General features: G+C 40.4%; 1 protein-coding gene across 5 annotated transcripts in view; it reads left to right on the plus strand.

Moving 5' to 3' along the window:
- PEX5L (peroxisomal biogenesis factor 5 like) overlaps window positions 1-3,569 on the plus strand; it is a 190,469-nt gene extending 186,900 nt beyond the window's left edge. For all 5 annotated transcript variants that reach the window (XM_027876004.1, XM_027876006.1, XM_027876005.1 and 2 more), the window contains one exon: window positions 3,365-3,569. In XM_027876004.1, the coding sequence (XP_027731805.1) occupies window positions 3,365-3,569 (205 nt within the window). The remainder of the gene's footprint in view (window positions 1-3,364) is intronic.
- The last annotated feature ends 12,848 nt before the right edge of the window (window positions 3,570-16,417 follow it).

A 16,417-nucleotide genomic window follows, 5' to 3' on the forward strand; every position in this document is an offset into this window, starting at 1 on the left:
ATAGATAGATAGATAGATAGATAGATAGATAGATAGATAGATAGATATAGGTAGATAGATAACAGATAATAGATAATATTAAAGGCTAAAGGTTGATACTATGGGCTGTTAGACAGAATGATGAATGGAAAAAAAGACTAGTAAGCTATAGTTTCATTGCTTGCTCTTGTAAAATTGTTCTTTCTAAAAGCTGTTTCTGCTTTTTGTCCAGATTATTTTCAAGTATCGTAATGACAGACCTTTCCCTGCTTCCCTGGAGATGTTATTCCAAAAATTTTTAGTGTCATAGAGGAGTTTTCAGGTGTTTTGACCAAATTTGGGGTTTCCTTGGCAAAGATGGAGTGGAATAGCCTACAAGCCTCTAGCCCCTTCCATATTGCAATCCATTTCCTTTTCCAGCTCATTTTACAGATGAGGAAACTGAGGCAAACAGGGTTAAGTGACTTGCCCAGGGGCACTCAGCTAGTAGATGTCTGAAGCCAGATTTGAGCTCAAGAAGATGAGTCTTCTTGCCTCCATAGCTGGAACTCTCTTTATCCATTGTGCCACCTAGTTGCCCTGCAGAAGGAGTAGGATGAGGGAATGAAGGAAATAGATTTAGGAAACAGATTTCAGAGTTTTGTATTCTCTAAAGGGAAAAAATCCTTCTCGTAACTTTAGTCAAGCAGATGCCGCCAATGAATGTGTATAGCACGTAAGATCATAGAGCCATAATTGCAAGGGACCTCAGACTCCACCTAGCCCAATCCACTCATTTTACAGATGAGAAAACAGGAGTTCAAGGAGGTTGTTAATTGACCAAAGTTATACAGGCATTAAGAGTTATACAGGATTTGAACTCAGATCCTCTGACTTTAGTGTCACTGTCCCACACTGTGTGAAATTGCCTCTGCTCTTTAAAATACCAGAGCCCCCAAAGTGTGGATCATTGTCGAAAGAAAGAAATACTCCATGCCGGGGACATATGGGAAGCAAAGGGAATCACCACTTAACAAACATGAATTGAACTGAGGCTGGATTTTTCCAAAGCATTGATAAGCATCTCAATAAGTATCTCTTAGTGGTAATTGTTGTGAGTGTCCATAAAGTATATGGCTCCACAATCTTGTCGCTTCTCGTTCCTGTCCGAAGGTAGCCCACACTCTACTTCTACTGTAACAGGGAGTGGATTGGCCTGTGACCTTAGGCATGCGTAACTGTTGCAAGCTGTTCCAGCACTCCTTGATTCAAGCTTTAGTATTACCCCTTCCTATGCAGGTACAGCAGCCCATACTTTATGATGCTAGCATACAGCCCTTGAAGTGATACAGGTCTTGATGAGGCACTGGAACACTTTTCCCACCTTGAAGAAGCTACAAAATAAGAGTGAAATTCTACTCAACCCCAAGATCTTTGGCTGTAGCTCTAAAGCCTTGAACTTACCCTCATCCCAGCAATCAATCAACATGCATTTATTGTGCTCTTCTTCCTCCTGGATAGGTAAAAGTCAAAGTAGAATCCTCAGAGTGGGCTGCCTTTAGACGGGGATGAGAAGCAGGTGAAATGATGGGTTAGGGAGATAGAGACAAAAAGGGAATGGCCCCTGTTCTTGAGGAAGCTTGTATCCTACTGAGTGAGTCAATACATACCTGGACAGGTAGAAATGAACATATACTCATTAGTTAGGAGGAGGGGGCACTGGTAGTAGGGCAGTTGGGGAATCAGGGAAGACTTCATGTCCAAGGTGGTACTTGAACTGAGTTTCAAAGGAAAGTAGAGATTCTAAGAGTCAGAGGTGAGGAGGAGGAGTATTCCAGCCATGGAGGATGATCAGTGCAAAGGCATTTAGGTGGGAGATAGAATTTTGTGTTTAAGGAATAGTTAGCAGGCCAGTTTGACTGGATTGTAGAGTATGTAGTATCACATAATGAGGCTGGAAATGGAAGTAGGAGCCAGGTCGTGAAGGGCTTGAAATGCCAGTGCTGCATCATGGATCGGTTGGTCACTATGTCCCAGAGTTCTATTTCTTTGAGTCTGAGTGAAATCCTGGAATCCTTGACTCATGGTACTAGGAAAGAGAAGAATCATTTTGTGAAGGAAAGGGCCCTCATTCTGCCAATCCCAGCTCACTGCTAATTCCCTCATGTGTCCTCAGACATGTCACCCATGGTCCCTTGGCCTGATCTAAAAATGAAGGAATTGCTTCTAGTTTGGATGACTTTATCCAAGTCATCTCTCCTCTCTAGATCTCTTCTATAAAACGAGGCACATAGACTCAATGATATGGGGATTGTGGGATTTGGAGTTAGACCTTAGAAAATGTATGAATTCCTGGTGCCATGTGCTCATAGACTCAGAAAACCAACCTCATATTCATTTTCATCTCTTGGAATATTGGTGGCATTAAGTATTAAAATTTAATTTTATATACATTTATTGATGATCTAATTAGTATAAGGCTAGGCACCAGAGAGACAATAGTGAAAAACTTCATACTTTCTCTCCTCTAGCTTAGTGGGATCATAGCTTTAGAGCTGGGTGGGGGAGGGAAGGGAAAGGGCAAACCTTAAGGGTCAACTAATTCAACCTTCACATTTTGCAAGTGAGGAAAATGAGACACAGGCAAGTTAAGTTAATTGCTCAAGGCCACTCAACTAATAAGTATCTGAAGTAAGATTTGAGCTCAGGTCTTCCTGACACCAGTTCCAGTGCTCTATCCGCTTATTCCATGCTGCCTCTCCATAAACAGGGAGCAGAAGGGAAGAAAAGATAATATGCATTTCTATAGTGCCTTCTATGTGCTAGGCACTAAATGCTATTTAAAAATATCTCATTTGATCATCACAACAACTTTGTGAGGTAGGTGCTATTATTTTTTCCATTTTACAGAAAGGAAAACTGAGGAAGGTGGAGGTTAAGTGACTTGCCCAAGGTCGCAAAGCTTGAAAGTGCTTGTGGTGGGATTTGAACTCAAGCTTTCCTGACTTCAGGTTCAATACTCTGCCCACTGTGCCACCAGCTGCCTCACCATAAGCTAATTAAGAGAGGATTCATAAGAGTCCACTAATAGTGGCAGTGGATGAAGAGGAAGGAGCAATTAGTCCCATCCATAATGATTGAGCCAAATCTTTTCTACCGCTCTCTTTCTCTCTCATACATACCACATGCCAAGTGGCAAGGAAAGAGGTTTTAAAAAGGTACATTTCTGATTGCACCATAATTACACTCGCATTTTGGAAAAGAACAATGTGTTAGTAGCAGAAAATTATTGCTCTGTAGGGAGGTGGTTTGTGCTTCAATGACAAGAACTTTGACTGCAAAACATAACATGAATCTATTGGGAAAATGTCACCTTTTTCAACGTCTGTTTTTTCTTCTCCCTCAGGGAGGCAGTCAGCAATTTCCTCACTGCCTTGAGTTTGCAAAGAAAGAGTAGGAACCAGCAACAAGTTCCCCATCCGGCCATTTCCGGCAACATCTGGGCTGCCCTCAGGATTGCTCTCTCCATGATGGACCAGCCGGAGCTATTTCAGGCAGCTAACCTTGGGGACTTGGATGTTCTACTAAGAGCTTTTAACCTGGAGCCATGAGGAAGAGATGATGCCACCCACCCGGGCTACTGGAAAAAATTATTAGAATGTCATGCAAATTGCAAAAATGATTTTATTATGAATTTCAAGAGGAGAAATCAGATGTTCAAAAGACCACAGACATGCAACCCAAGGGAACCCCTCCCAATGCTGCCCAATTTCCATTCAAGTTCAAAAGCACAAAACATTGTACATAGTGTCAAGTTTGGATTCAAAACAAGGCTAGAAAGAAATGAGACCAAACGAGAAGAAGACGAGCAGTGGGTGAGGAGTGGCTCTCACCAACTAAGAGTGTGTTGTAAGCCACAGATGCCAGCTTTGGGGCAGCTGACCTTTTGTCCAAGGACCAGTCCTTTTAGGACATCAGTCGCATGCAGAAGAATGCACTGCCTCGGGCCATGAAATACAGACTGGGTCTCTTGCTGGGTTTCCCACAATCCCTCCTCCCTAGGATATAATCCAGCTTGGACCACAGGGCATGTACACTGTGTGGGTTGGCCGGGTGGGAAAGGCAGGCAGCATTCTCTGGGATTGCTTTCCTTTGGAGCATTCACTGTTTGATTTCAGAGAGTTGGCTTTGCAGGCAAAAGCAAGCTTTCTGTACTAGGCTTTTTTTTTCTTTTCTGCTCTTAGCCCAGATTGAGGCCGGAGCAGGAGGGTGGTATTGGGGTGGGGGGAGGGGGAGTCAAACTGTACATATGCACTTTAATATCTCATCATTTATGCCTTGCCGGGCTCTTGGATTGTTTCTCCACTTTTAGACCTGAGACAGAAAGATTTCAGAACACAGCCACGGTTGTTCACTCAGTGGACCAAATATTCATTTTTGACAATTGTTCTCATGGTATAGGGTTTGACAAAGTGTTTTTCTTAAAGCAGGCATAGCAGACTGAAGGCATCAGTTCAAACATAGACTTTCTTACTCTCACAAGTTCAAAACATACACAACCCAGATGTACAGAGCTTTATTCCTTCAAGTACCTTTAGCTGGGGCATGGCTCTAGGGAGGTTTGCTATTGCTGAACTCACAATTGTTGGGGGGAGGGAGGCTTGGAGGGGGGGGTAAATGTTGGTCCCAACCTACGATTTCATCACTGTACAGATTTCCCTCGTGAGGAATCTCCTTCCACCAATGCAGGTGAGCAAATGATCTGCATCTTATAATCTTAGATAATTGCCTAGGAGGTACTTGGAGTTTAAGTGACTTGCCCAGAGTTACCCAGCCAGTATGAATCAGAGACTGAACTTGAACCCAGGTCTTGCTGACTCCAAGGCTGGCTCTCTATCCATAATGCCACGCTGTTTCTCATAACATATTATCTAAATGATATCATTGATCTGCTTTGCTTCCCTGCATATCAATGGTTATTTTTAATTATTCATATTTTAAATGCTCTAGCCTTGATAAATACATTTTTTAAGCTAAAACTAATGGTGTTGGTTCAGTTCCACCCTGCTGGTGCTGCTCCCTGCCCCCACAGTACATTCTGAAATGGAATGTGGGGCCAACTTGCCCAAATGGCTCACAGGCTTTTCCAGCCAAATCAGTAGATGAACTTGGAATGTTCATCTCTTGACCTTGGCCCTTATTTTAGCAAGTTGCCCAAGTATCGAAAGTGTCCCTGAGATTTCTCATTTACTGTGGAGAGGTTTCATGTAATTAGTAAACACTGTGGTGCCACGATCCTGGAATGCACTCAGTTCCCTAAAGTCTTGTTGGATTCAATTGGCTGCCTGATTTGTTGGAGTTTGGGGTTTTGTTTTATTGGGGAGCAAGTGTTCTGGAACAGCTTATATTCATGTTTCCTATATTTTTTTTTTGTCTCTTCCTCCACCCCTGGCTTCATACTACCACCTGCCCCACCCAAAAAAAAACCCCAAAACTATGGTAGCTTTTTCCTTATTAGTTCTGTCAAATTCAGCTCAATGGTTATCAAATCACACCAAAAGGAGCTAGTTAAAACAATTCAAAAAATCCACAGTTTGAGGTTCATGGGACCATTTTCTCTAACCACTTCATTTTACATATGAAGAAACTGAGGCTAAGAGAGAGGAAGTGATTCACCCAGGTTTGCATACTAGTAAACAGCAGGGCTGGAATTCCAATTCAAGTCTTCCAATACCAAATACAGCATACAAAATAAAAAGAAATGCATGCCCCAGTCCCAGGTAGCAAACCTCCTCTCTAACTATTAAATATCACCTTAGATTGGGTGGATGATTGAGAAGAAAAAAAAGGATCTAATGTGAATATTACACTTCAGATCATGAAACTTCCTGCTATAAAGCTGGAAGAGAATTTAAGTCACCTAATCCAACCACTTCCTTTTAAGATAAGGTCCAGAGTAGTTAAATTACCTGTCCAAGGTCACACTGATTGTAAGTGACCAAAACTGGGAGGTGAACCCAGATCCCCTAACTCTGAATTTATCACTCTTTTCACTGCCTCAAGGCAGAAGAGAAACAATCTCATGTATTTTGTAATGAGAAGTAAGTGGAGAGTGAGGATGAGGGGAAGGGCAGAGTTTCCCAGTTCTTGAACACTGATGAACATGATCCCAACATCCCCTACCAGCTTAAAATGTATGGAACCTATAAGTTCTCAGAGTTCACTTTTGTGGAAATCAACATGTGTTTCTCTGAAAAAAAAAAATGGGGAGCAGCAAACCAGTCAAGGGCACCATCGCCTGAAAGTAAGCAGTTTGTAATTTCAGACTTGTGATTTCAGATTTCAGACAGATTTCAGACACAGAACCACAGCACCATGATGGCAGGCCAGTGGCATGGGCAAAGATGGAAAGAAGGAAGACAAGACAGAAAAGGAGTTAAATTATAAAAGAATAAAAGAAGTCATAGAGAGGGAGAGAGATAAAGTAAGAAAGGCCCTACCTGTGGTAGAAAGCAACCGACAGTTACCTCAGGTGCACAGACTGCCTGGTCCTAAACTAATCCACCTCCCTTCTCCAGGCAAAACCACACCATTCAATATAGATGGGTATCTATTGCACATTTTTAACACCTTCAGAAAAAGTTTCCTCACTTTCCATGGTAGCACAGTCCAATATTTGTCCATCCATTCTATAAGGAAGCCCTTCTTCCATACTAATTTAGACCCTTTACAATGCAGTAGAATCATAGACTGTTAACACTAGAAGGTATCATAGAAATCAGCTAGTCCCCATCATTTTATAGATGAGGAAACTGTAACCCAGACAAATTCAGTAACCTTCCTCAGGTTCACAGGTCATAAGTAGCAAAACTAAGACCTGGGTCCTCTGACTCCAAATCCAGCATTGCTGTCCATACACCACGCTGGTTTCTGAAGAGAAAGACCATTTAAGCATTCCAGAATTTTATGGGTTTAAGCCTACCATCGCAATTACTCCCCTTGTAATATTATTCTTCAATATGAGAGAAAATTGAAGTCCTAATAATTGCTGCATGCTATGTCCGAAGCCTTTGAGAGTTACATGTCCACAGTAAGATCTCCATGAAGAATAGATTTCTGGTGCTTTATTTCATTTGTGGGAGTTTGTGGAAGTTGAAGTAGTGATGAACTTTCAGGATCTCAAAATGTTTTGGCACAGAGATAAGATAATTTTAAGCTGGAGGAGATTGTGGATTCAGATTATAGACTTGAAGATTGTAGACTCAGACCTGCAAGGGACCCTAGACATCAACAAGTCTAATCTTTAATTTTATAGTAATAGACATATCTGTTCCTACCAATGGCTTGACTATTATATTAACACCCAGTCTAATTGTCCTAAATTTGCCCAATGTTCACAAAACATAGGGATTTTAGAGAACTGTGCCTATTAGGCTATACAGAATGATGGTGCAAATATATGAGAGAGGCCATTGTTCAAATTTTATTTTCCATGCAATTCATGTAGCATATGGCAAGTGTTTACAGAATCCCAAGAATAACCAAAAATTAAGTACAAGACGTTAGCTGTATGCGTAGTCTTTTAAAAATGTATATTCAGATTTCTTTTAAACCAGAAATATCTTCAACATGAGATCAATCTTGGGTAACAGGATATCATTTAAATTTCTTTTCTTTTTGAAAGGACAAGTTTTTGGGTCCTGAATGTCCTTCCAATTGGAGCTGTTTGGCCCTTAAAACAGCTGTGTTTGTGTAGCTATTTCTTTATATTTCTAAGCATAGTAGAGAATCTTACCCTGAAAGGTACTATTTGGTGGTATCATCTTACCAGACCATGGAATAGTCCCTTCTGGTTGCTCACAGGTGCTGAATTTGTTGGTTATTTGAGGAAAAAATGCAGAGAATGCTTATGAAGTACGCTTGTAAAGTCTTATGAGTTAGATCTAGTTGGAGTGGGAGCTGTTTCTGCCTCTTTGAAAGTATTTAACAATTTAAAGTATTTACCAATATTGTGATAATATTGGTCAGGAAGAGGAAGAAAAACCAAAGAAAGAATAGCACAAAGAGGGAAAAGAGGAGGAAGAAAATAATAGGACAAGTATAAAAGGAATGAAGGAGGAGAAAAAAATAATAGGAACAGGAGAAAAGAGTAGAAAGAATAGGAGGAAGAATAAGTGGAGAATAAAGAATAGGAAAGGAGCAAGAATAAGAGAAGAAAGAATAGGAGAAGGAAAAGAAATAGGAAAATAGGAGCAGAAGAAAGAAAAGGAGGAGGGAGGAGAGGAGAAGAAAAAACAAGAGGGGAATAATAATAAGAGAAAAGCAAGAATATGAGGAGAAAAGAAAAGGGGGAGAGGAAGAATAGTAGTAGCAGGAAAAAGAGAAGAAAAAATAGGAGGAGGAATAAGAGAAAGAAGAATAGGAGAGGAAGAAGAGGAGGAAGAATGAGAGCAAGAGAAAGACAAGAAGAAAGGAGAAAGTAGGAGGAAAAGAAGGATGAATAGAAAGATTAGGAATAGGAAAAAGAAGAATGAGAGGAGAAGTAAAAAGAAACAGAGGAAGAGGAAAGGAGGAATAGAAGAAGAGGAATAAAAGGATGAAGATGAAGGGTAGGAATAAGAGGAGAAGGAGGAATAAGGAGATATAAAGGCCCCACTCCTCTGGACATTCACCTCACATTTTTCTCTAAATCGCTTCCTGTTGCACCTGAAAAGAAGGCAAAATCTTGGCGACCATGGAACTCCTTTAGTAGACTATGAACAATGTTTTCTATCCTGTTGGTCTCTCTTCATAAAGGCCCACTGGCAATACCCGAATTTCCTTCAGAAACGGCAACATCTGAACCATGTTGCACTGGAAGGTACATAAAGTTAGTTGATTTTGTGTGGTTCTGTCTTCCACTCTGGAAGGGAAAGATCTCATCATGCTTCTTGCTGCCGTGTGTGGCCCATGGGGCCAGATAGATTTTCTTGCATTCCATCTCTAACCAATGAGACTGGACTACAACCATGGCTGGCCATGCCCCCAGTTAGAATAGGGTGGACAGAATCCACACCCTCACCTTGATTGCTTCTTTAGAAGTAGAAGAGCCAAAGCAGATTTCACCTTTCTCCTCCCATATCAATTGCATATCCCCTCCCCTTTTGGGCAGCACCATGGGACCAAATGGAATTCTGTGTAAGTTTTTTTTCCCCTCCTACTTGGCATATATCCTAATGATTCTAGAGCCTTTTGGATAACAGGGTACTCTGAATGCTGGGTGGGCTCATGTCCTCTTGCTTAGAAGGCCTTTCATTTTATAAACCACAACACGTATGTGCCAGCATGCACATATATATATACACACATAATTTCAACTTTGTAAAATATTTTCAATTTCACCCCCTTGTCCTAAATTTTACTATGATCCATTTTCCTTGTCATCACAGTATTTATACTCCAGCTAAAATGAAACTAACATTTTGAATTAATAAATATATATAGTCTATATTTTTAAAGAACGTTCGTAGATGGACAATGACATAAGGTTTCTAACAAAAGGGATTTTTGACAATAAAGCATATAACCTCAGGTACCAAAATATTGCATGCATTAGTATTTGCACACCAACCTACTCACATATTAACCAAAGCATGCAAGGTAACTTAACTGAACTGAATGTAAATTTACAAAGTGCATGACGTCAACTTCTAGGTTAGTTCATTTTTTTTCCTCACTTCTAAACCAGGTCATTAGGAGACATTGGTACAAACACCATGTCATCTCTTTCACATTTGCTTTCCCTTGGGATGGTCTCACAATGGTTCACTCACACTAGCCCTCACAGGTTACTCTCACAACTGGTTTCCCACAGTATTGCATCCAGGGCCAGTCAGGCCCTCAAGAACACAGGGGGTTTAAACATGTATAGACCTCTGGCAATGGTCTCTAGAAACGTCAGACATCAAACCAGAAGCTCTGATGACTTTGAATGCTACCAGATATCCAAGCTCACTGACAGCCACAGTCCAGAATGCTCCAGGCTTGGCATTTCTGAATCCATTTCCACTTCTGAAAGGTGATGTGCTGTTAGAGTGCATTCTCAGGGCCTTCCTGAGTAATGTAATTCCTCACCAGGTGAAGAGGTTGGGACTTGGGGGGTCACAGATGCAAATCATCATAAGATAATGAGCCCTTTCTATTTTTACGACATCTTCCTGATGGATTATAGGACTGTCCCACCATCTTCTGTTCCCCAGCCCTGGCTGCTATAGAGGCTGGCTTATGTAGGTTGAATGCTCTGCAAACTTTACACATTCTAGAAATCTCAGCCCCTATTATGATGAGCCTAGTGATGAGTCTTTTGTCAGAATATCTGAAAATGGTGAGTTCCAGGAGGGGCCAGGAAAATTGGGCCTTCTCCAAGAGCCCTCTATACTGCTCATCATGTTAACTCCTACTTGTTTTATATACAAAGCCCCACCAAGTGTACCCCCTGCACTGGTGAGGAAACAAGCTATTTCCCAGATATTAAACAGAAACAGTAATGCCCAATACAAGAGAACTCAAAGATTTCAATATTGATCTACCCTTGTAAGCATCCCACCACCAAATGTGTTGCCCCCTCTCAATTAAGGATTAAAAGGGTTTTTTTTTTTATTTTTAAAGTTTTCTGTGATGGTATTAAATCTACTTAATTGAAAATTAAGATACAAAATTAGGAAAAAACCGGCGGTACATATCTTTTGGTTCTTTACCTTAAACAAAGTTTTTGGTATCACCATATGGGAAGAAACATCTGAAAGAAGAGTTCCTACGTCCCAATAGAATGTAAGATCCTTGAGGGCAGGATCTGTTTTTCATTTTTGGTCTTTCTATTCCCAGTGCCTCGCATAGTATCTGGCACAGTGCTTAATAAATGCTTGTTGAATTGAATTGTTGTTTTGAAAAAAGAATGCCCCTGATTTAGGACTGTTTGCTAGGGAGCTTCTTCAAGGAACAAAGCAATCAGCGTGGCTTTTAGTCCATCTCTCAGCAAGAATCTGGAAGTCTCAATAGATCATCTACAGAAATCTGCACACAAAATTACATCACAAATATAAAAAATATATATTCTTCCTGCTCTGACTTTCTTCAGAGAGAGAATGTATAATGGAGAGAAAAGAGAGGGGATCTACACACTCACTTTGTCATTTGGGGAATTGGAGCCAGGGAGCACACGTCACTAAAATCTCACATGTTCTCCAAATAGATAACCTCATAGTTTTGTATTGCATGAGAACACTGGAGAGTGGGAACAGGACTCACTAAGAAAGGCCAGACAACACAAAGAATCCAAAGGGTCATTGATTTCCTTCTACTTGTCTCCCTTTTCCATAGGACCCCAAATCTCTTCATTCTCCATCACCAGAATTTGTTTACATTGGTTGGGAGGGGTGGAAAACCAATTGTCCAATTTAGGCACCTTTTTACTATCTATACCAAGCATTTATTACGCATTTAGAAAGAACAAGATGTTTCTAATATATTTTGTATATCTATCAATATTGCCTCTCTAGACTAATCAACAAATATATAGTTTTGAAAGACATGCTGCTGCCTCTGCTGCTTCTCCCTCATGCTCAAGAAAGTGGGAACACACTTCTTGTACCAGTTTTGGGCTCTGGTTTTCTGCCCACACATATAGCAAAGAAAAAGTGACATCTAAATGTTTACATTTAGTTACTAACATTAATATGGACCCCAATTAAGGGATCTTGAAGTCAACTTAAGGAATATGGAGGGTTAAAGGAACCCCCCTCCTCATCCTAGGTGATCCTGCGTCTGTATATTTCATGCAATATTAATCATATAAATGAGCTCAGATCTGTGGCAAGTGAATACCGCTCTTTAAGATACAATTACTCACAAGAAAATGACCTGTTTCTCTATCTATATGTTTCATTTATTCATCTGCAAAGCACTAAGGCTAATGTAGTATTTTTGTACTATTATCAGAGGCATGCCTTCCTCTTCTTTTTTTCAACATTATTAAATGGTATTTATATCAGTGTGATTTTTAAGTATGTTTTCAAATAAACTTTATCTGTGGCTTCAAGTGGTGTTTGAGTATTTTATGAAAGAGATTGAAAAGCAAAACTGCTCCATACAAAACAGAAGCTTCGGGCACAGTACAGAGGAAAATGGGTTGGTTTTGTAGTCTTTGGGCCCGAATTCAAATCTTGGCTATGCTACTATTAATTCTGTGATTTTATTAATGTCCCTGACTCCCCTCAACTCTCTGGACCTCAGCTCCTCTTCAATAAAAGGAAGGAACTGGACTTCATGACCTCTGAGGTTCTTTCCTGCCTCAATTTTATGATTCCCTGACACTAGATGATTAAATATCCCTTTCAACCAGAAGGAAAACCAGGATGGGCAAGGTGGGAGGGGACAGAATTCCTCCTGTCAGAGAGTCCATTTGAAAATACCTTTGAAGGGGGCAGCTAGGTGGTACAGTGGATAGAGCACTGGCCCTGGAGTCAGGAGGACCTGAGTTCAAATCCGGCCTCAGACACATAACACTTACTAGCTGTGTGACCCTGGGCAAGTCACTTAACCCCATTGCCTAACCAAAAAAAAAAGTGAATGAGTTCCCCTGGCTTCCTTTCTTGGGGCAGCTAGGTGGCACAGTGGATAGAGCACTGGCGCTGGAGTCAGGAGGACCTGAGTTCAAATCCAGTCTCAGACACTTACTAGCTGTGTGACCCTGGGCAAGTCACTTAACCCCAATTGCCTCCAAAAGGAAATATCTTTGAAGAATGATAGATATAGAACTTAGAGGTTATCAAGTCCAACCTCCTCATCTGTAAGATGAGGGCATAGAGATTATAAGAGTTTAAGTGACTTGCTCAAAGTCACACACTTAGTAAATATCTGAGGCAGGATGTGAACTCAGGTCTTCTGACCCCAAGCCCAGAGCTCTTTACTGGGTGTGAGATCCATATCAGGAGGGCCACTTCCAAAGCTGCAAGAATTAAATCTTGATGAAATAAGCTTCAGAAATTTAGACTGAGGCCTAAATGATAAAGGATTATTGTTCTTCAAGTCAACAGATATTTACTAAGCACATCCTATGAGCAAGATATTGTGCTGGGTGTCAGGGATAAAAAGACATAAAAATGAGACAACCTGCCCTCAGGGAGCTCATGTTTTTACACTGATTTGAAGGAAATGTTGACTTGTTCTGAGGTTCAGCATGGCAGCCAACATCTCTTCCAACAATCCATCAAGTACTCATTAGGTACCGATTATGTATCCAATGGAATGGAAGCCTCTAGAGGGCAATAACAATATTTTGGCTGAGTGAGCTCTATGAGGCTGCTAGTCAGATCGCTGTTGTCCGGTGGTGATCGTTACAGACACAATTGGCATGGGGATTGGGTGTCGACTCTTCTCCTGCCAAGGACTGGGTGAGCCAGCAGGCTAAAGTAAGTCCCCTACACACAGAAGAAAGAACCACTGAAAAGGGTCGATCCATAGGTAATGATTAAGCACCTACTGTGTACAGATAGGTGCTATTGTGTACAGATGGATACTTGGCACAAACAGAAACCAAACCCTTAAAAACTTTAACACTCTGGGGGGCGTGGTACAGGAAGAGATGATATTCACACCCAAAAAAGCAACCACACCATAGGCAATGGGTGTGTGGGAATGTGGGTGTGGATTGGAACACATACACACACACACACACACACACACACACACACACACACATACACATATCCAAAACAGCAGTACAAAAAATCAATATTCCCTATAGGAGTGGGCAGCAGGGGGTGATTGGAGGGATCCTAGAAGTAAGAGAAACTCACTTTTAGCTGGGGTGATTAGGGAAGGCTTCATGAAGGAAATGGAATTTGAGATAAGGAGGCTGGTGTGTGCAGGGAGAATTTAGGAACAGGCACAGAGACTGGGGAGCAAGAAGCATGTTCTGGAAATGCAGAAAAGTGTGTTCCAGAAAGTAGACCAATTTGATTGGCAGAGAGAATTAAGGGATAGCGGTAGGGGGAGACAAGCCTAGAAAGTGATTTGAACAGAAACACATGGGGGGGGGGGCAGGTGGAGAGAAAGCAGTGGAGCCAATTGTGCTTCTTCTTTCCATCCTGTTTGTTCCCAGTGTTCTCAATCCATCCCCCTTGCTTGTTCTCCCTGTTACAAGCAGCAATTGTTAGAGGAGGAATGTGAAACACTAGACCCATTGCTGGGGAGGGAGAGTGGGTTGGGAGTTGTTAGGGAATGGAAGAGATAAGGAATTGATCAGCCTTAAGAAGAAGAGGTGAAACGGTTCCAATATGAATCTGATACGGTTAGAAAACAGTATTGGGATCCAATAGAAAAAGCTCTGATGATTCTAAACTGTGTGACCATGGGCAAATTACTGAGCCTCTCTGATCCTTAGTTTTCCTCACTTGTAAAATGGTGATAGGTCCTTGCAGTCCCAACCTCAGAGTGATCAAATGAGATAATGCATATAGTCTTTTGCAAACATTAAAGCACTATAGAAACATTATTATTTTCCTGTATGAGTTTGCACATCTGTAATGAGGTCAGTGGGAAAGAACAATGGTTGAAATACATGCCTTGCTGTATTTTTGTGTAAATATATATATGGGTGTGTGTGTGTGTGTGTGTGTGTGTGTATACATATGTACACATACACACCTATATATGTGGGGGGTGTATATATACGTATATATACATATACATATATACCAATGAGACACCTCCTACTCAACAACAACAAAAAGTGGGAGTGGCAAATAAAAGTACGGGTTAAAACCATGTCTAGTGAGGAAGGGAAAGATAAATTCCTATTTTTACTTGATAATTTCCCATGAGACTTGTCCAATGTTGGATCAGCAGCCGAGTAACAAATGAAACAGGAACTATCAATTGAGAGAGCACATATACATGGCTGAAGACTTGATTTGCTTAATTAAGAAACATTATAGAAAGCAATGACTGAACATGATGAACAGTTGACTTGCTAACAGTTTCCTAAAAAGTAAATGAACAAAAAGTTTGTGAGATCAGAAACCATGCATCACTCTCCCATTTCCTCCCTGAGCACTCAAAGAAATATTGAGGCTATCTACATGTTTTTTTGGATGGCTTTTTAATCCCGATTCATGGTGACTGCTTAAAAGTTACAGAAATGATCATCATCTTTGATGCAATAATTCTGATTTAAAGAATATACCCTGGACATGGCATCCAAAATAAAGAAAGAGCTATCTGTTCACTGATGTTCAAAGCAGCTTTATGTGTAATTGCAATATTAAAATAATAAGAATAATTAAAAATAAAACCTGGAAGCAACCTAAATATCCAATGGGAGGAGAATTGTTAAATCAATTGTGGCGAACTTAATGTAATGGAATTCTATAAAGTAATTAAACTAGACAAGTAGGAAAAATAAGGAAAAATCAGGAAAGAGTTTTATGAAATGATGCAAAATGATAAAAGCAGGACTGGAAGAATGGAGTGCCTGAGATGATTCTGCCCGTCTCTTTCTACCTGTGTGCCCTTGGACAAATCACTTTCCTTCTCTAGGTGTTAGTTTCCTAACTGTAAAATGAAGTGGGGCTAGATGGCCTTTAAGGTCCCTTTCAGCACTAAATCTATTGTCCTAAATTACTAAACCATGCAAACCCTTTGACCCAGGATACCCTACTAGACCTATATCCCAAAAAGATCAAAGGAAAAGGAAATGGTCTTATATGTATAAAAATATTTAAGGCCACTCTTTTCATGGTGGCAAAGAACTGAAAACTAAGGGGTGCCCATCAAATAGGGAATGGCTGAATAAATTACAGTATATGCATGTAGTGGGTTTCTATTGTGCTGTAAGATATAAGTAAAAAAGAAAGGTTTTAGAGAAATCTGGGAAGACTTATGAACTGATGCAGAGTAAAGAGAACAGAACCAGAAGAAAAATTTACAAAATAACAACATTGTAAAGACAATTTTGAAAGACTAATGAACTCTGATTGGTGCAATGACCAACAAGAGGATTGGTGATGAAGGACGCTCCCCATCTTCAGATAGAGAGGTAGGTAATACACTCAAAATGCACAATGAGACATATTTTTGGGACACAGCAAATTTGGGAATTTGTTTTCCTTGATTCTGCAGATTTGCAGAATTTTGGGGGGTTTATTTTTCCCAGTGGAAGGGGGAAGAGGGAAAGCAAAAAATAAATTGTTTATCAGAAAAATTAAATTAATTTTTAAATCCATGATTATATGAGGAAAATGAAAAATAATGAATGGGAAAAGCATAATGTCTGGGACATAGTAGGAGCTTAATAAATAATGGTTTATTGTTGATTGATTGATTGGGAAAGAATTCTAATGGAGACAGAGGGAAAAACAGAAAGTGTGATGAGAACTTATACACTGAAAATAATCAATTTAAGTGTAAACAGTTATTAAAC

The sequence above is a fragment of the Vombatus ursinus genome, unplaced genomic scaffold, assembly GCF_900497805.2.
Source record: "Vombatus ursinus unplaced genomic scaffold, bare-nosed wombat genome assembly UNPS02014810.1, whole genome shotgun sequence".
In the NCBI taxonomy this organism is placed as follows: domain Eukaryota; kingdom Metazoa; phylum Chordata; class Mammalia; order Diprotodontia; family Vombatidae; genus Vombatus; species Vombatus ursinus.